The 22,153-nt window shown below is 41.3% G+C and overlaps 1 protein-coding gene across 1 annotated transcript in view; it reads right to left on the reverse strand.

Annotated features, from left to right (window-relative positions):
- Positions 1-1,112: 1,112 nt before the first annotated feature.
- Positions 1,113-22,153, reverse strand: part of chsy1 (chondroitin sulfate synthase 1) — a 45,736-nt gene continuing 24,695 nt past the window's right edge. Inside the window, exon 2 of the mRNA XM_052040307.1 lies at positions 1,113-5,727. Coding sequence (XP_051896267.1) covers positions 4,138-5,727 — 1,590 coding nt within the window. The 3' untranslated portion in view covers positions 1,113-4,137. The remainder of the gene's footprint in view (positions 5,728-22,153) is intronic.

A 22,153-nucleotide genomic window follows, 5' to 3' on the forward strand; every position in this document is an offset into this window, starting at 1 on the left:
AACAGATGGACAAGGGGGGATGGAGGGGTGGTGTGGAGTATGACATGGATCCCAATATTGAAACAGCTTCAAGACAGACAGAGTGGGAGTTAAACATTCCTGGTTATAAGGCCTCCAGTTAAGATAGAGGCAAAATAGGTGCAAAAGTAACAAAGGTAGTTATAGTGGGGGATTTCAGTACCCTAACATTGACTGGAATGCTACTGGAATAAAGGAGCAAGAGCAAAAAGAGCATATTTTTCCTTGAATGCATCATCAAAACATAGCAAGTCCAATAAGAGGGGCGTGAATGGATAGTTTAAGGAAATGAACCTAGGCAAATGAAAAAAAACTGCTAGCGAAAGAGTTAAAGAATAGGTGGTGGCTAGCTGTGTTTCAACAGTGGTAGACTTAATCATCATGCCGAGTATGATAGACAATGTCTTGACTTCCAGCATAATGCAAACAGAAGTTCTTCAACTTTCTTTCCATCAGTCTTCTGTAGCAAAAAATCATGCAACTTTAACCACTAGGATCCTATTTCCCTCTGCCTAAATATCTCAGCACCACCAGCTACCAAGGCAGCTGCTCCTACAATAACCAACAATCGCTCTTCTTGGCCAACAGACCATTGCAGCTGCATGTATCATGTCCCAGTCTGCTGCTTCTGACACTGGCAGCAGACACGAGGATAGTCTATTAGTGAGCAGGTTGCAATGGATTTGGATGATACATCTGCAGTTAAATAGATGTCAGTGTGAGGTTTGTAGTAGTGGTAAGTGCTCAATAGAATTGTGACAGATGGCAATGTTACACGAGTCCTGATTGATGAATATTGTTGGTAGGCAAGTGAAGGAAATGTACTCATCAAGCAGTACATGAAGCTAGTGGTGCAGTTGTGAGATGAGATATGATGACCTTTAACACACGTGAAAAGATGCGAACACAAGTCATTGGGTTAATTTCCTGGGGCTCGACTTGATTTGCTACCCCTACCTTCTCCCAACCAGTCAGAAGTGGATAGGTAATTTCTGTCCTTTGTCTCCCATTTCCTTACTCTTGCTTTAAGGTGCCTATTTTGGTAGCTTGCTCCACCTCATAGAACTCATTAAAGTTAATTTTAAAATACAATATTCATTGATAAATCAAAACAAGTTTTATTCAAATTTAATAAACCATTATGCACACAAGTACAAAGGAGTTAAGAATTTTGCATGGAGATTTAAAGTTACAATTGTGCATTGCAAAAGATGGAAAACAATAGATAAATATTAAATTGCATCACATTTTAAAACCTAAAAAATACAAATTGTCCCAATGTGAGACTCACTACAGATCTGGAGATATTTTGGCTATGAAGGTAGTCTTCCTCAAAATTGTGAGCACATCCAATTTGAAACTGCAAATCCTTGACAAAAATTAGTTTTTGACACTTAGTTTTCACTGCATGTGTGAATCTATATTCAAAGCAAAATATAGTTAAGAAATATTTCCTTAAAATCCTAGGTGGTGTGACAAATAATGAGTTTGATATGTATGGGTAATGGAAAATGGGAGTATAGATGGTACATGAAGGGCTCCATTTCTATGCTGCATTACTATGCTGCAATCTAAAGGGGCTAGATTCCTTGAAATAACAAGCAGGAAACAATGCCAAGGTATCAGTTCAGTTCAGGCCACCCTGTGTAAACAAATCTAGACCTCTGCACGTTGATCTAAAATAAAATTCAGGTTTGTGACTCCAACATACGATTCATCACCAGCGGGTAGACTTCAGGACCTGGAGCATATTAATGAAGAGCATGATTATTAATGAGCTGGTCAACACAGCTTTCCTCGCTCGTTAACTTGGATATGATATTGGGGAACTAAAAAAGCTTTTCTATGTCACAAAACATAATGCAAAGATGAGAGAACTGAAGGGACAATGAAAGGTGGAAATAAGTTCAGAATTTGGGTCAATGCACAAAATAAAATCCAGGACTAATATATTTGACCCATTTGTATATAAATATTTAAAAAGTGAGTCTATGAACATTCTTCCAGTCATTGAAATGGTAAGGGTGGGGAATTTCTTTTGTAGATAATAAGCTATGGGTCTTGTCTATTAGAATGCACATGTGCAGCATTCAATTCTGGACTGGAGAGTAAACCTAGATTTGTGGCTCTAGAAATCATTTGAGGCAGTTACTGGAAGCACCTCACCCTTACTGGAAAGATGAAGGAATGTTAATTTGTACAAAAAGGTCTTGCTGAATGGCTTCAGCATTTCTTTGGAAGTCCTCATTATCTTGACAATGAAACTCACTAACCTTGGATTAACTCTCAGGGGTTGGCAGAAAATGTGGAAAGTGGCTTAAAATGATGCAAATATCATTTGACAAATAAGCACAAAACAAGTGAACCATATGTAGTGCTGTTGACAGATGAGTTGTTCAGGTGCCACCTTGTCAATTAATAAAGAAACCAGTGGCCTTGGGTAGACATTACCACCAGTGCTACAAAGTATTGAAATTTCACAAAGATGGGATCAGCAGACAACCTCATGCATAGTGAAAGTTACGAGGAAATCAACTGTCGCTCCTAAAAATTTAAGATGTTAGTTTGAAGCCAAGTGTTAAACTAGCTTCACTTCTGACAGAAGAACCAGTTTCTTCTGGGAAAAAGATTTTTCTACCATTGTTTCCATAATCACTCATACTGTGCCCTCAGTTCTTGAGATCATACCATCAATAACCACTGCACCAACACTCCATTAGTACATACACAAACATTTTTCTTCTAGAAAACGTTTCCTTAAACACTAGCTCTAATAAAGCAGCCCATAAAGTGAATGTTTAACTCAGTTTGCAATAAACAAATAGCTACACACGTGAAATAGATGTCTGGCGGAGGGAGCTCATTGGGCTCAAATAAGATCCATAAAAAAAAGCTGGCTTGGCATCAGTCGGGAAGGGATTGACCATTAGGAATGGAGCCTTGAAGTACTGGATCCACAGACTAAAAAGAACTGACCCAGTGGAAGAACCAGAGTACGAGGTAGAATTTTCAAAATCGAGCACCAATACATGAATCATTACATGGCGACAGCCTGTGGAGAAAAACCAGGGGCCAGCTCTGCTACTAATGCACACCAAGAGAAGCCAGTAATTCTAAAGAAGATATGGTCCATTCCCCCTCTGCTCGCATTTCCTGTGAAGTATTTTGTAGCCAAACCACCAAAGCCCAAAATCTAAACCTTTGGATGAGGATGGAGTGTTGGAGTCCCAAGGAAAGTCGGTTAACATTTTAAAGGATGAACCTGTATTTCCTTTCTATGCAAACATTACAAAAGTATTAAAAATCCCTACATTCTAGATCTATGGCTCAAATAAGTATATTACATAAATGGAGGAACTTACTTTTGGAGGAGGGATTGGGCAGGAGATGAATGGAATACTTTTTATTTGAAAAGGCTGTGTATGTGATTTAGAACACAACAAGAAGTTGAAGTTGCTGCAGATAGAGGGCCCAAAACAAACCAACAACATTCGGCAATGGAACAAGACAGGGAGTCACAGCAATGATCAAATCAAACCAGAGGGAGCCACAAAAAGCCAAGCCCTCCTAAATATACACACTTGTTGAATAAACTAATCATAACTTAGACATTACTTCACAATCTTGGCATCTAAAATCTATACATTCTGACAAAAAGGAACAAAGTTAACAACCAAATTAAGTCCTAATACACTAGTTCATTGACTAAATATCAAATAAAAGTTATGGTGCAATAGCCGTGACAACATTAAATGGGCTCAAATCCTTTCAGAAATTTAAATATCATGCCCAAATTATTCACATTATAAAAGTTAGATCTAGAAAGTTTCGAGGAGCTGAACAGTCACGATATTGGGTTGATTCCTATTACTCCACCTCCCTGCTCCTCTAACTGGAGTACTATAAATGAACCAAGGGTGTCATTCATTTCTTCAATCATCCTACCCTTCACCAGAGTATTAAATAGGGCCTGTGCAGCCAGCAATGCTGATGTGAACACTCAGTTCCTTTATTCAATGTAAAATGTCTTATCTGTAAAACAATTATTTACAATATAATCAATTTATTTTATAAAAACATTAAAAAATAAATTAGAACGTTCTCCAGCTAAGCTGGATGTTATGCTGTCCTCTTTGAACTATCAAGTGTGATGTTGCTGGGACTGGACTGCTGTCTCTCTAGCCACAGCTCCGCCAGCTGCTCTGTCGAACCATAGGTTGAGGCTCTGGAGGCCAAGCACATTTTGTACTGATTTGGTTCCAAGTTTGGATCACAGTAGATTGGATGGTGGATATGAACGATTCCAACTTCTTGACTCCTGAATGGTTTTAAACCAACCTGAATGACCTTGTTGTAGAGATCCACATCCTCCATTCCCCAGCCTTGGATTGAGATGTTAAACCCACCAGCAAGCAAAAGATCACTTTTGTAAACACATGTGATCCCAAACCCATAATGTCTCCAGAATCCAGTCTTTTTTGTAAAAGCAGAATTGTTATTGTTAGGAGATTTCCCCGCATGTACAATCTTTGGGTCATATTGGGTAAAGATAACTGGAAAGTACACTTGCTTCCCTGGTACAGCATTACTTCTGCAGCGTTGCAGAAAATCCACCGTAAATATCAAGTCAACGTCACAAAACAAAAGTAGGGAATCATTACTAAACTGGGCAGCTCCATGATGCAGAGCAAGAGCCCTGGAAAACTCTCCCAGCACTGGCAGAACCTGGATCTCTGCTTTGGGATATTTCACCTGATAATCTCTTATCAGTTCAAATTGTTTAGTTTTGTCTGGATTTGAATCAGAATTGAGTAGCAATATAACTAATTTGACATTTTGATTTGAAATCAGACAAGTCCTTTCAAAGTTTTCCATGAATCTCATGAACATTTCAAAACGACCAGACAAAGGGACCAAGATGTTGATTTTCTGGTCTTTGGGCTTCTGACGCCCAATATTACTGGCTCCAAGTTGGAAGGGAACAAATATTTGGAGTGGGTTTGAGAGGATGGAGAGAGATTGAGAGTTCCTGTTAATTTTATTGGCTAAGTCTGCTGCATCAATCTCTTCACTTTCAGAAAACTGGACCTTGCTGAAAGTTTGCTGCAGGTAAGCATGTCTCCTCACAGGGACAGTCATCTTCTTTCCCTTGTGCTTTTTATAGAGAAGGAGCAGGTCAAGTACATACTCTGCCCCATACATAGGGTTAACCCTTCTGTAACCATACTGAATTTCTTTGAAGTCAATAATCCGGCCTCTAGACTTGGCGTTTGCGTTGATCATTTCCATCAACTGCATGATAATGTCATTCAAAGCTTCTTTCTGAGACAAATCCATCCCTCTTCTTGGTGGCTCTCCATCAAATGCCGAATAAAGGTATTTCCCTGTCAGGAACTCCCATTCCAGAACCTCTTCCCTGTGCTGAGGTTGGAACCGCATGAAGGAAGGTGGAATGCCCAAATGAATGTCGTCTTTGTGAAGCTCAGCATTGCAGTACTTGCCCATCAGTGCGATCTCCCGGTGAAGCTGGATGGTGCGATGGCGAAGCTCAGAGATCCGGCGGCTCATCATGTAGCTGTGAAGCCGGTATTGATATTCTGGGCTCTTGTTTGGATGTAGAGTGATCGCTCGCTGGATCTTGCTGTTGTGGAGGTCCTGTATATAGCCTTTTTTATTCTGTTCATAGTTTTCATAAAACAACTGCTGCATCTGTGAAGAAAGAGAAAACACATTAAAACTGAGAGGTTTTTCTATATAGAGACATAGTCAACTCCTATTTTCTATTTGACCCAAGTCTGCTCCACCATTCAATACAATTTTAGTTGATTCAGTGCCCAATTCCAGCTTTGTCCCCATATCCTTTAATTTCTCTAACACAAAGAAAAAGTAAAAAAGATGCAATGTTCTGGGTGCATTTCCAGCAGTCACCCTCCAGAACTTGCCACAAACAGTCATTCTTTGTACTTTAGCCTCAGAGTGGTGAAACCATGAGAGTGGCTGAGTCAAGTACAAAGCTGGAGCTCTAAGGGCCAATACCCAGGTGTTCAAGACCAGCATGGAGGCAGCAATCAACAATGACACTCCTGGTCCGAGGCTGCCAACTGTCAGTGTTGCACCAGCTGAGGACAGACTGGGCTAGAACCAGGCCCCTTTTGACCTGTGTTGCTCAAACAGTGCACTGATTTACTCACTGGAGGTTTAATGTTCTATTGCCCCAGGTACCAAAATGTATGGTTGATCTGTGATAAACTTCTGCTCGTTAGCTAGGAACTTTTTGCACTAATCACCTATGGAAAACTTGAGCTATGCATCAGTAACACGCTGTAGTGAGAAAAAATTGCTTCTCCAAGGAGTTTGAAATGGGCAGAAGCAAACCACTGAATTACAGTATTTTCAGCACACACCAGTTCCACAAGCCAACATTTATCCTCCCTAGTTATCACAGAAGCAAAAAATTTGAAACAGCATTTTAAGTAACAGATTGCAATACAAGATTACAACAGAAGCTTATTTTGGGCCTCATCTTCCTTTGTGCTCTCGGCTGGTGCCCCTCCACAAGCAGAGTAAACGCAGCAACACCCCAACTTCATCCACAGAACAGATTCAGTCCATGGCCCTCCACATATTCACACGTTTGATTTGTCTCGTATCTTGAAGGAGTCAAGTGGTTTTAATTGGCTGCTATAGCTTTAGCAGTGTATTAGAGATGGAAAACACTAGCAGCACAAGTAGTTCTGATGAAAGATTGTCGATCCAGAACAGAACCGCTTCACTCTTCATAGATACTGCCTAACTTCAGAGTATAACCAGCTTTTTCAATTTTCTTTCCTGAATAAGTAAATTCAGCCCTCAGAGCACTGTACAAGTTATTCAAGAAGGCTTGAGGGTAGTTTGGAGACAGTTTTTATCTCACCTGTCTTGATGCAGAAACTAAGTGGATAATTCTCAATACCAATGGAAGATCAATTTCATGATTTACCTGCAACACAGCAGTGGCTCTGGTTCAGAGAGGTGTTGAAACAATCTCTGGTCAAATGACTTTTAGTGGCTTCCTATATATTGGTTCTTGACCTATTGCATTTAAACAAATTTAAATTACACAATGTGGTTTGTGGTTCCGTAGCTTTTGGGGTCTAATTCAGAGCCTCCTCCTGTGCCAAACATGACTGCGTTCTTAATTGCCTCATGCACCCAGTTCTAATAATTCAAGCTTCAAAATGCCAAATAATAAGACTTGAAATACTTAATGTTTTCCTTTTTTAATTAAATAAAGCTGATTAATGGGAGTGGGAAAGAGATATGCTTCAAACTGAAATATCAAGGGAATAGAATTGAGCTGACTACAACTCTGGGGTCAGGGTAGAGTGGTGGTGCAGTGGTTAACTGACCGGACAAGTAACCCTGAACTAACTATCCACAGGCACCAGTTCAAATTATATCATGGGGGATGTGGATTTTAAATTCAGATTAATTGGGAATCCAAAACAAAAAAGTTCATAATGGTAACCACAAAAGCCCACAATACTGAAAAGTTAACTATTTTTCTCTCTGCACAGCCTTTGTCTGACCTGCATTATTCCAAATTTGTGTTTTTAATTTATGATTTCTAGCATGAGTGGCATTTTGCTTTTGTGTTAAGCAGCTCCCTGTGGATGAATTATTCAACACAAAACATGCAAACAGGTGTTTGTGTGTTGGTTCATGCCAAGAAATGCCAAAAGTCTTGCACAAGACTGTCTGTTTCTCTCAATGTCAGGAAGATCAAGCCTCCCATGTGAACACAGGGGTCCTGAGCATCCTGGCCGAGCTTCCGCCAGCGATTTCCCAGCTGAGTCTGTGCAGAGTCCAACAGAGCACAGGCTTGCTAATGTTGTCTGCTGCATGATCTGCAAGTCTATTCATTTCACTGGTGATTTTAAGGCTGCGAGGAAGAAAGGCAAAATAAACACAAATACTAGGAATCCTCTGCAGGCCAGGTAGCAACTGTGGAGGGAAATGGCATGTTTCAGGCTGATTACCTTTCATCAAAACAGGAAAAAAGTGAAAGAGCGAATGCGTTTCAAATTGCAGAGGGCGAGGGGTAGAGGGAACAAAAAAAAAGGAATGCCTGTGACAAATTGGAGACCAAGTTGTCCAGGTAACATGTACGCTATCTGAGTGGGTAATGAAGTGCTCACTGATGGGTGCAAACAGAAGGCAGTAGAGATGAGGAATAATGCCAAAACTGTGAAAGGCAGAACACAGCAGTTGCTGGAGATCTAAAATAGTATACTGCTCTTTTATCCAGCAGATCGGGTAGCATCAGTGACCAGAGAAAAGCTGTTAATATTAAAGGTGGAGTATTTGATTAAGTTTCTGTCTCTGAATGTCAAGGATATTTGAGCAAAAAGCCTTGAAAGCACTGACAAAGCAAGGCATGACAAGGCAAGACATCTGTCATAGGTTTTGTCAGCATTTTGTGGGCAGGTCTTGAACTGACCCACCCATGTGACAGAATTACACCATGCAAGACCCTCACCACAACAGGTCTGATGCTGTCAACCAGCAAGCTCATCATTACAGGTGCATGATAATTGCACGTAAATAAGGTGCACATAAATGCACGATAATTGCTTATTGTACTGAAAGAGGCAAGATTCATGCCTATGATAAGTAGGAACAAGGAGATCTAGGAAAAGTTACTGGGTGTGCATCTTGTTGAAAGATTTTATTTTCACTAGGAGGCTGCCTGTTAATCTACATTAGCCAAAGGAAAATAGACATGTTAATATACCATGGTAAATGCATCCTTAAAATTATTTAAATTGCACTACCTGCATTCTTAAACCTTTTCACCCAACTGCAATACAGTAAACATCTTGAGCAGAAGGGGCTCTGAAGTGCACCCACCTGACCCCACAGTGCAACACTGCTCTCCAACAATAAAGGTTCACAGCAAGATCTTGGAATATCTGGTCTACTCCTCCTTTCTAAGCAGCTATCTCTCAGCTGTATTTGATGACATTCTTTGTTGCCTTCAGTGTGCCAGTAGAGCTTTGGTCAACGGAGGAAAAGGGTGTTTGGAGGACCTCCAACCAGCACAAAACTCGTGTCTACCGGGAAGCAATGATCTAGGCACTCCAATATGCTCCCGAAACCTGGCCCACCAACAGCAGGCACCTTGATGCACTGAAAGACACCAATGCAAAATCCTCCATATCCACTGGTAGGATAAAGGGAATCAGTGCAAGTGTCCTCTCCCTGGCCAACATCCCCAGCACTGAATTGAACTCCATTTGCTCCATTGCGCAGGCCACATGAATTGGATGCCTGACACCAGACTCTTGAAACAGACATTATTCCCAAATGCGTTATGGGATGAGATTACCAGGCAAACACGGGAAAAGACTTCAAGGATGTGCTTAAGGGCTGCTGACTACCAAGATTCCCTGACCCATGACTGCTCAAAGTGAGGAAGGGATGTTGAGAACTTCAGGGGCATGCAGAAGCAGCACATCATCTTGAACTACACAGCCAGCTAACCCACAGCCAACTGTTTGCAGTGTGCATTTCCCACACTGGCTTCATCAGTCACTTCAGAACCCACAGGTCTGCAGTGGACAACCTCACAGAACATTACACAAGTTTGGCAGGTATTTTTGTGATTGGCTGTAGCCGGTGGGATTTGAGGGGACTCTGTTCTTGGTCCCTTGCTTTTTTCTAATGTATTAATGATTTAGATCTTTGTCATAGGCATAAAGATATTTGTGGACGATACAAACACCAGCTGTATGACAGAGGAGGAAGGCTTCAGGAAGATGTAGATGATCTGACTAGTTGGGCAGAAAAGTGGCAAAATGGAATTTAGTCGGAAGAGTTTGAGTTAATGTGTTTGAGAGGTGCAACAAAGCAAGAGGATAAACAATAAATAGGAGTGGTGCAGAGAAATGGTGGGAGCTTGCAGGATGTGTCCACAGATCCTAAAAGGTAGCAGAACAGCTGGTTAAAAAGCCATGTGGAATACTTTCTTTTATTAGCCAATAAAAGGTTATGCCAGAACAGTATACAATACCTAGATGATCAGAACTTGCATGGAGTTCTGGTCACCACATTACAGGAGAGCTGTGATTACACTGCAGAGAGATGTTGCCAAGACTGGATAATTGTAGCCAGGAGGGAAGACTGGATAAATGAAGGTTGGTTTTCTTTAGAACAGATGAGGTCGAGGAGACTCTTAATAGGAGGCGCACAAAACCAAGGGGTATGGATAGATTTAATAGAAATTACCTACTTCCATTAGCAGATAGATTTAAACGAGGCAAAGTAATCTGAAAAAGGATTAGAAAGGAGATGAGATTTTTTTTCATCCAAGGCCGGAGGAGGTTTGGAACTCACTGTGTGAACAATTGATAGAGGCAGAAACTTTCATATGATTACGAAGTACTTAAATGTGGATTTGAAGAGCTGTGACCTGCAGGGCCATGTACCTATTAACCATAAGATATCAGAGCAGAATTAGGCTATTCAGCCCTTCAAGACTGCTCCTTCATTTGATCGTGGCTAATTTATCTATTCCTCTCAATCCTATTCTGTCACCTCCCCATAACCTTTGATGCCCTTACTAATCAAGAACCTATCAACCGCTTTAAGTATAACTGATGACTTGGCCTCCACAGCCATGTGTGGCAATAAATTCCACAGATTCACCACCCTCTGGCTAAAGAAATTCCTCCTTATCTCAGTTCTAAAGGGACGTCCTTCTATTCCGAGGCTGTGCCCTCTGGTCCTAGAGTCTCACACTACTGGAAACATCCTCTCCGTGTCCACACTACTGACTCAACCTGCAAGCTAACCTTTAGGGAATCCTGCACTAGGACTCCCAAGTCCCTTTGCACCTTCAATTTCTGAATTTGCTTCCCATTTAGAAAATAGTCTCTGCCTTTATTCCTTCTACCAAAGTGCATGACTGTACACTTCCCTACACTGTATTCCATCTGCCACTTCTTTGCCCATTCTCCCAACCTGTCCAAGTCCTTCAGCAGACTCCGCTTCCTCAACACTACCTGCCCCTCCACCTATCTTTGCATCATCTGCAAACTTGGTCACAAAGCCCTCAATTCCGTCATCCAGATCATTAACACATAACGTGAAAGGTAGCAGACCCAACACTGACCCGAGGAACACTAGTCACCAGCTGCCAACTAGAAAAGGACTCCTTTATTCCCACTCTTTGCCTTCTGCCAGTCAGCTAATCTTCTATTGTTCTGTTCTGTTGTTGGAGAATGGGCTCAGACTGGCGCAGTTCTTTTTCAACAGGTACAGATAGAATGGGTCAAATGGCCTCCTGCATCATACACTTTCTATGATACTTGCAGCAAGTTCAGAAAAGTTAGAGGTGACGTCTGCAAATGTGAGAATTGTTGCCCAAGTAGATGACATTGCTCAATTTTGCATTTGATTTCACCAGTTTTCAGAAGCCTGTTTGATAAAACAAAGTGATCTAATTGAATGCAAGGCCAGCCAGACAAATGAGAGCTACTCACCTATCACCATCCTTAAGCTGGCTGCTTCAGGCTTTATTTTTATTATTCATTTTGAGGATGCGGGGATTGCTGGTGGCAATGCAATTATTTATTGTCCATCTCCAATTGCCTGTGAGAATGTGGTGGCAAGTTACTACCTTGAACCATTGCAGTCCTTCTGGTAAAGGCATTGGGGAGGGAGTTTTGGAAAACAATGATTATTTCAGATTCAAGATTCAGAATCGAGAGGGGAGCCTATTGGTGGATGTGTCTCCACGCATCTGCTGCCCTTGTCCTTCTTTATGGAAGAGGTTATGGGTTTGAGAGGTGTTGTCAGGATAACTCATTTGAGTTACTGACGAGCATTTTACAGATGGTACATATTGGTGCGGTGAAGTGAATGAATGTCGAGTGTGATGGATGGGCCCCTTTCTGTTGGACAGTGGTGCTGGAGCTGCACTTATTCAGGCAAGGGATAGGAAAATATCCCACCGGTTTATCATATGCGTTTTAGATGATGGAAAATTGGGATGCAGGAGCGACAAACCTTGTGATAGAATGGAATAAGTGATGAAGTGACAACGTTTAAAGGGTGAGGAAAACATAGATCACGGCCTCAAGTAAATAGTACCAACAGAATTATTCTGCAAAAGTCAGTAGAAGTGGTTTATGATCAGAAGTTGCTGAGTCAGAAGTACAAAATGCCAACATGAATAATGAAGTACTGTTTTAAGTTTCCCTTGAATTTCATTGGATGAATTATGGGGAAAAGCACAGAGAGATTAGATCAAGTATAGAACAGAAGATTCAGTGATAACATGATGAGGGGCCGAGGTCAAGATAGATAGATAGATATCTTTATTAGTCACATGTACATTGAAACACACAGTGAAATGCATCTTTTGCGTAGTGTGTTCTGGGGGCAGCCCACAAGTGTCGCCACGCTTCCGGCACCAATATAGCATGCCCACAACTTCCTAACCCGTACGTTTTTGGAATGTGGGAGGAAACCGGAGCACCCGGAGGAAACCCACGCAGACATGGGGAGAATGTACAAACTCCTTACAGATGGGCAGGAATTGAACCCGGGTCGCTGGCGCCATAATGGCGTTACACTAACCGCTACACTACCGTGCGACCTACAGACTAAACAAGTATTCAACAAAGCACTTCTTAAAGAGGCCACTAAGTTCATGTGCAGTTATCTTTGGATGATGTTCAATTGGAGTCTCATCCAGTCAAATTGCTTTATGCAGTACCTGTTTTGCAGGCACCTGGGACCATTTTAAGAATGGTATCTTGCAGGGCTTCAGGATACAAAATGTCAAACTACCAACCCCACCACACCTAGCCAAGATAACTCAAAATACTTTCAAAGTCTGAATTTTTTGTCAAATGAATATCAGTGGTGGGAAGATCAAAAGAACATTCATCAATGCAATGCTCCTATAAAATTTCCACGTGCAAAGCTTCTATTACTGAAAATAAAGGTGTAGGATTAGTCACTGCCAGTGATGCAGAGGTATTGGGACATTAGGCTACTTGTGGTTAGTTTGCACCTGTGCTTCTAGAATAGAAGCATTCTCCAATTAGCCATTTATTGCTGGGGACAGTTCATAGATGAAGGGAGTTTGCACTTTAGTTATATAGGGAATTGATGAGGCCACATCTGGAGTACTGTGTATAGTATTGGTCTCCTTACTGAAGAATGAACGTTAATATGCGTTGAAAGCAGTTCAGAGAAAGTTTACTACTCTAATGCCTGGAATGGGCAGGTTGTCTTATATGGAAAGGTTAAACGTGCTAGGACTGCATCCAGTGGAATTTAGAAGATTGAAAGGGAACACAATACAAACATAACACCCAAAAGAAGTTTTGACAGGTTGGATGTGGAGAGCAGGTTTCCTCTTGTGGGAGAATCTCAAATTAGGGGTCATTGTTCAAAAAATGAAGGGTCTCCCATTTAAGATGAAATGAATTTTCTTTTCTGAGAGTCACGAGTCTTTGAACTCTCTTCCTGAAAGAACTAAGGGAGCAGAGCAATCGAATATTTTCAAGGCAGAGTTAGATAGATTCTTGACAATGAGAAGTTGCCAGTGGAAGAGGGGAATGTAGAGCTGTGGTTACAATCAGATTAGCCACCAGCTTACTAAAAGGCAGAGTAGGTTTGAGGGCCAAGTGGCCTACTCCTCTTCCCAACTCTAATAATCATACAATGAGAATTAAATCATTATAATGACTACAATACTACTGGATTGTCACTAACCTATCTGGTTCATTAATGTCTTTCAGGGGAGGAAATCTGATCTGGCCTGAGAGACTTCAGATTCACAGCAAAATTGACAACTCGTAACCGCCCCTCTGCTATAACCTACTGGCAATGTCAAACAACTGCATTAGAACGGAAAGGGTAAATCCAGGCACCAAATTCTGACACAGCAAAGTCACTCCCAATATAGTTGACCAAGTAAAGTGCTCCCCACAAACATCTGAGGACTGCTGTTTAAATTGAGAGGGATGTCCCACATGCTAGTCAAACGAAAACTCAATATAGTCATACACACAGAATTATACCACACCAGACAACATCCCAGACCCCATCACAATTCCTGGGCCTGTCCTGTACCACCTGCAGGACAGATCAAAAAGGTGGTGGTATTATGACTTATGGGCAGAAGTGAATAGCCCTGGGAATCCATGGGGCATAGTGAATCATCACAATCTGTAATGTTGCGACCTAGAATATCCCTCTCCCTAATGTAACAATCAAGGCAGGAATGAGGAAAGGAGAAGGGCATGCTAGGATCAGTTCCAGAAGTACCTAAATAGAGGTGCCAACCTTGCAAAGTTGAGCTCAGGACTTCATTTCTGCTAAACATACATGAGAACGAATTAAGTCACCCCACTACCGATGGATCAAAGCTCTGCAGTTCCACATCCAGATTGTGAATGATGGTGGACAACTTAACAACTAAGGGGAGAATAGCTTGGAGGCCACTTCAAGAACATTTCTATCCTTACCGATGGTGGGGCTTGGCACGCTAGTGCAAGGCTGAAGCATCCACAAACATGTTCAGTTAGAAGAGCCAAGTAAATGATTCATTTGGGTTCCACTAGAGATCTCCACCAACACAAAAACTTTAGCCAGTTCCTCCATGTCAAGAAACAGCTGAGAACACTGGGTATAGCAGAGGTTATGGGACCAGATAACATCCTGGCTGTAGTACTGAAGACTAGTGTTCAAGGACTGTTTGTGCCTCTGCCTAAACTGTTCCAATACAGTTGCAGATTGGCATCTCTCCAACAGTGTGGAAAATTGTCCAAGTCTGTCCTGTTCATTGAAAGATCAGATCCCATACACCTAATTTACCACAGTCTACTCAAAATGGAGCAAGTCATTGATAGTGCCACTTAGCAGTGCTTACTCTCCATACTTGCTCAATGCCCAGTGTGAATTCTATCTAAAAAACATGCAAGTATGGGAAAGTAATATTTATGCCCCACTGCTGCCAGGCAATGACCAATAATCTAACCACCTACTTTTGACACCACCATCACCAAGCCCGTGCCATCAACCTCTTGGATGCACTGATGACCGAAAACTGAACTACCCTACGCAGGTATCGTGGCTACAAGAACAGGTCAGAGGCTGTATATCCAGTATCAAGTGGCTGCTCCTAACACCTCAGTTTTTCCACCATCTACATGTCAAGAGCATGAGGGAATACTCCCCTCCAGTCTGTACGAGTGCAACTCCAACACTTAGGAAGCTCAACGTCGTTAAAGACAAAGCAGTGGCTTGAATGCAAGGGAGTCATTTTACTCTGGCTTATACATGACCCACAATACTGGAGTTGATAGTCTGCGCAGCTGCAAAGATATGCAACCTTTCACCTAAAGTAATCTGGTTGACATGGAGTTTTCCCTGCAGGCATAGTTTATGACAGTCTAAGAACCTAAGAGCAGTATGGAAACTTTATCATTTAAAGGGACGTGGGCTAGTTCTATAGACAGTAGAATATTGGACGCTCCACAGAACATTGCGTGGTTTACTTGAGGGGCAGGGGAGAAAAAACAGATGTGCTACAGAGTTGAAGCACAACCTGTGGTTTGATACCAAGAAGTCACAATTGTTTGCCAATAATGGATAGAACAGTAGAGGACAGGAACAGGCCCTTTAGCATACGGTCTGTGCTGAACATGATGCCAAATTAAACTAATCCCTTCTGTCTGCACGTGATCCATGTCCCTCCATCCCTGCATATTCCTAGGCCTGTCTAAAAGCCTCTTAAACACCACTATTGTATCTGCTTCCACCACCACCACCCTGGCAGTGCATTCCAGGCACCCACCCCTGTGTAAAAAAAACTTGCCCCACACATCTCTTTTAAACTTTCTCCCTTTCATCTTAAAGCTATACCCTCTAGTATTTGACATTTCTACCTTGAGGAAAAGATTCTGACTGTCTACCCTATCTATGCCCCTCATAAATTTTTTTAACTTTTATCAGGTCTCCCCTCAGCCTCTGACACTCCAAAAACAAAACAATCCAAGTTTGTCCAACCTCTCCTTATAGCTCATACCCTCTAATCCAGGCAGGATCTTGGTAATCCTCTTCTGCACTGTCTACAGCCTCCACATCCTCCCTGCATTGGGGTAACTGGAACTGCACACAATACTCCAAGTGCGGCCTAACCAAAGTTTTATATAGCTGCAACACGACTTCCTGATGCTTATACCAATGGCCTGACTGAAGACAAGCATGCTATATGCCTTCTTTACCACTATTTAATTGTTGCCACTTTCAGGAAGCCATAGACTAGGACCCCAAGATCCCCCTCTACATCAATGCTGTTCTGCCATTAACTGTATATTTTCCCCTTACATTTGACTGCCTGAAGTGCAACACCTCACACTTGCCCACATTAAACTCCATCTGCCATTTCTCCACCCCTATCTGTAACTGATTTATATCCTGCTGCATCCTTTGACAACCTGCTTCACCATCCATAACTCCACTAATCTTTGTGTTGTCTGCAAACTTACTGACCAACCCACCTACATTTTCATCCAAGTTTTTTTATATATATATAAACAAACAACAGAGGTCTCAGCACTGATCACTGCAGAACACCACTGGTCACAGACCTCCAGCCAGAATAGCCACTACCTTGCCTTCTATGGGCAAGCCAATTCTGTATCCAAACTATCAAGTCACCATGGATCCCATGCATCTTAATCTTCTGGATCAGCGTACCATGAGGGACCTTGTCAAATGCCTTACTCCAGTCTATTTAGACAAAATCCATTGCCCTACCCTCAATCTCCTTCATCGCCCTCTCAAAAAGCTTAATCATGTTTATAAGACATGACCTGCCCACACAAAGCTATGCTGCCTGTCCAAATTAGCCCATGCTCTTCCAAATGCAAGCAAGTCCCATCCCTAAGAATCCTCTTTAACAGCTTCCCTAACATTTATGCGAGGCTCATCAGCCTATAATTTCCTGGATTATCTCCATTTCCCTTCTTAAACTTTCTTCCACACACCCACTTAAGTCCTGTAGCCTTCATGACTGCTCAGCTCCACCCAATTTAAACAGTGGGACTGATTATAGCTCCAAACCCCATTTGACAGAAAGTGTTCTTCTGGGATCTTAATTTGTTATTGCTTACAAATGAAAGTCAACTTTTGCACAGCACAGCTCAGGTGCTAAGTGTAAACTTTTTCCAAATTAGAAAACAAAAACTTCAGATAAAGAAAGCAGCCACAAGGACCAGCAAGCACCACAAGACAATAACCTCCAAAGGAAACCCAACAATTACAGCAGTAATGTAGCAGCGAGAAAGAAAATATTGGGCCTATACTCAGGTTTAGAAAATAGAGACAATCTTATTAAAATATTCAAAATTCTCATGGGGCTTGAAAGGATAGCTGCCGTTAATGTTTCCCCTTGTTGGGTGTCTAGAACCAGGGGTTAATGCCTCTAAGGGGCAAGCCATTCAGAAATTTCTTTACTTGAGTACCAAGTCTTTTGAGTTCACTACATAGAAGGGCTATGGAAACTCAATATATTCAAGACAGATTGGAATAAGCACAGAAAATGTTGGAAATGTTCAGCTGGTTAGGCAGCACCTGTAGGAAAGGGCTAATATCAGGTCGAAGACCCTTCATCACAATAGGGAAAGAGTAAAAGCAAGTTTGTTTTGCGTTGTAGAGAAGGGATGGAGCAGCGGTGAAAGGGACAAAGGGAATATCTATGATATGGTGAGGCTAAGGGATAAGTTGTACAGGTCCTCCAGTCAAATGCAATAATTGGAGCAGTTAGAGAGTGATAATATAATCAAAGAAGTGTAATACATTGTAAATTAGGTCAGGTTTACTAAACGAGAAAGGAAATCTGAGCCAATATTACAGACGGAATGCTTACAGTGGAAATGGTCAGTTACGATACAGACAGAAATAAAGTTACTTAATTAGGAGAAATCTATTATAGTCCTGAAGGCTGCAGCAGATGGAAGATTAGGTGCTATTCCTCAAGCTTGTGAAAGTCAGAGTGGGATGGAAAACTGAAGTGGCAGACAACAGGAGGCTCTGGTTTGGTCCAATAGATTGAACGCAGGTGCTCCGCAAAGCGATTACCCCAATCCATGTTTGGTTCTAATGTGGAGGCAACCGCATCATGAACACTAAATGCAGTAGACCACATTGGAAGTAGTGCACGTGAATCACTACTTCACCTGGAAAGAGTGTTTAGGTCCCTGGTCAATGAGAAGGAAAAAAAAAGGTGAAAGGACACTTGCATTTCCTGCTGTTGCATGGGAAAGTGACATACAATGGATTGCAACACGAGGTTAGTGTAGGAAAACACCACCAAGTAAAAGATCACAGCTCACCTAAAAGAACAGCAGAGCAGGCACGAGAGGTGGAATAACCCACTTATTTCTATTTCTTTTATTCTTATGCAAGAGCCATTCAACTGCAAATACTTGCATTTCCCCCCCACAGCTAATAGATTGCAAAAGAAGTTACTAGATTCCATTCATTGCCCACCATCAGGAAAGATATTTAGGAACCCATGGGCAACTTGTCATTCCTCTCAGGCATGGTTAAGTAGAACTCATAAGTGAAGAATAGAAACTCATGTGAAGTGAAGATCAATGGGTTACTTCAATTCAATCTTTAAATTTTTGAAAAGTTCGATCAAGGGAAAATAAGATTAGGAGAATGTAATGTCAAAGAGCATTAAATACCAGGTTGTTACTCATTTCCAAAATGGGAAAGAAGTGGTTGCAACAAAAAATGCAAATGCTTTCAGTAGAAAAGTACTTAGAAGGACTAAACAATGTGGTAAAATCCAAGTTAAGGGATACAGAAGACCTAGAACACATACAGTAGCACAGACTAGATGGGACGAAATCATGTGTTTTTTTTGTTGAGCGTCGTCAAGTTTAGTGGTGCAACAACAAAGCTGTCTTATTTATTCAGGGAGAACATATGTCATTGGCAGAGACAGTTATTTATCGCCTTGTTTGTGCTTGCTAACAAGAAATGGTGAGCTGATTTTTTGAACCACTTCAGTCTGTATAAATCTAACATTATATTAATGAGGGTTTGTTTAATACCCCTATAGTAACCTTGGATTCACAGTGAAACAGTGCTTAAGTATATCACAAGCTAGGAGAGAAGCACCAAAATAACATTCCTTACAACATAAAAGGGGCTTGCATTTCTAATTAAGATAAAAAGCAGGAGAAAGCCATTTTACAAGTTTGGATAGAAAGAATTCACAGATTCACCACCCTTTGAGTGAACTTTTTTCTCACCTGTCCTTAACGTCTTATCACATATCCAGGGATGGTGATGCCTTTCTGAAGACCCAGCCTCCTTGCATCCGGTCTACATAGCCCTGTGAGATGTTTATATGTTTCAATTAAGTTCCCTCTCATTTGTCTGAACTATAAGCAATTGAAAACCTAGGCAACATAATCTTTCCTCATTATTCCTGCTATCCAAGGAATCAGTCCAGTGAACCTTCATTGCACTGCCTCTGTGGCAAGTATATCCCTTCCTAGATAAGGAGACCAAAACTGCACACAATACACTGTGTGTGGTCTCACCAGGACCCTGTATAACTGCAGCAAGACATCCTCACTCCCATACTCAAATCTTCTTGATACGACGGCCAACATGCCATTTGCTGTCGTAACTGCTTGATGCATCTGCATGCTTGCTTTCAGTTTCTGGTGTACAGAAACACCAAAGTCAAACACCTCCCTATCTAATACTATTTAAATAACATGCTCCCTTTTGGTTTTCCTACTTCACACTTACCCACATTATACTGCACCTGCCATGTTTTTGCCCACTGACTCAATCTGTCCAAGTCACTTTTAAGTGACTCTGCACCCTCCTCACCACCCCACTCAGTTTAGAGTCATCAGCAAACTCCAAAATATTGTTTTCTTTTCATCCAAGTTATTAATATATATTGTGAATAGCTGAGGCCAAGAACTGATCCCTGCTGTAGCCAATTGGGTACCACCAGCCACTCCATAAAGATCTATTTATTCCTACTCTCCATTTCATGCCTGTCAATCAATATCAATCCATGCCAATACATTACCCCCCCAATACAACGCACTTTAATTTTACACAAAACCTTTTATGTGGGACTTTTCATCTTAGCATCACATTGCAGCACAAACCTCACTCAATCCTTGGTACCCTAAATACCTAAAGTGTGATTTTATTCCCCCTTGAATGCAGCAATGACAGCCTCCACATTATCTTAGGTAGAGAATTCCAAAGATTCACAAGCCTCTCAACAGCTGGGGCTCCAGCACCGATCCCAATGACACAACACTCATCCGACATGACAGCCTATCAAATGGAAAATTAATCATTTATTCATATCCAGTTTTTTGCCCATTAACCAATCCTCAAGTATTCACTAGTGTATCACCCCAAATACTGCATGCTTTAAGTTTTATGTGGCACCTTAATGACCTTCAGAAGATCCAAATACACCATGTACTGGTTTGTCCTCATTTATTCTGCTAGTTACAACCTCAAATATTCCAACAGATTATTCCCTTTCATGACGATGCCACCCAATCCCAAGAGTATTTTCCAAGTACCCTACCACCACCTCCTTAATAGATTTATAGCCTATCTGGTCTATAGTTTTATTTTCTCTCCTTCCTTTCTTAAAATAGTGAGGTTACTAGTGCATCCATCATCTCCAGAGCCACCACATTCAAAACTCTGGGTTCCAAGTTAATTACCTCTCAGTCCCATTAATTTATCCAATTTTTATGAATTAAATGCTAATTACTTTGTTTCACACATCTAATTCTCTACTACTCCAGGGAGGTTTTCTTTCAAGGTGGCAAAGTTTTGTTTAATTTCTCTGACATTTCCTTGTACCCCAATGTGATTTCTCCTTCTGTCTGTAAGGGCCTCACATTAGCTATAATTTTTTTCCATATATTTACAGAACCTTTTACGATTTTTTCCCTCATTAGACTATACTTGTTTCTGTTTTTACTTATCAATGCCTTGGTCCTCTGATATATGACAAATTTCTTAAGCTCACTGACAACTGACCACTCAACTTTCCTTCCTGGTTCCCCCATCCACATTATCTAATGTTGCAAGTGGTTTCCTCTGCCCTTTCAAAATGTATCACCCTAAAACAAACCCCAGCTCTGCAAACCAATTCCCCATCTCAAAATTTTTCTCCATATTTGTGTAACTTCCCAAATTTTTGCCCATTTTCCTGTGATTCCAAGATACGTTTTCCCATCCACTATGCCCCGACATCAGTCACTATGTTGTCCAACGCTTGTGCAGTCTCAAACATCTGTCTACAAACGGAAAATACAATTTCCAAATTGATTAGAGAATGGTAGGTTTGTCACAGGAAGGATTAAGCAGAGTAGGCCTATAGTCAAATTTACAATGAAAGACGATCTCACTGAAATGTACAATATTCTTATGGGGATTCAGAGGGTAGACAAGGAGTTTTTATTTCCCCTGACTGCGGCATATAGAACCAAAGATCTCAATCATAAAATGAGAGTTTGTCTAGAAATTTCTTCAGCTAGGTGGTGGTAAAATCTTTGAACACTATTGCGTAGTAAGTTTCAGTGACCGACAGTAACTCCATTCACTCTGTAAGCTTGACCCCCCCACCCCCCGTCCCCCAAGCTTCCAGTCACCCATAAATAAATTGACCTCTCGCCTCATTTCCAGCATCTCCAACATCCATGGTATCTTCACTATCTTCCGCCTCCTCCCACCCATTATCACGTTAATGATGCTCTTAAGTAACACACGAGTTGATGACACCGTCTGAAACCCCTCTACTTATGAATTGCAACATCCCAATTAAATCTGGGAAGCTAAAGTCATTGTCTTGGGCATCATGAAATGTGGATGTTTGCCATCAATCGCACTTCCCAGTCAGTTTCAAACTGTTTAAGTTTAGTCTTCTACAAACCCAATCCAAACTCCCAAATCTATATTCTCCATCTAAAGACCAGCAAATTTCAACTGCTGTATGATTGGTATGCAAGACAAGTTTTTCACTGCACCTCAGTACAAGTGACAATAATACACCAATACATCTTTC

Source organism: Pristis pectinata, chromosome 28 (genome assembly GCF_009764475.1).
Source record: "Pristis pectinata isolate sPriPec2 chromosome 28, sPriPec2.1.pri, whole genome shotgun sequence".
Taxonomy (NCBI): domain Eukaryota; kingdom Metazoa; phylum Chordata; class Chondrichthyes; order Rhinopristiformes; family Pristidae; genus Pristis; species Pristis pectinata.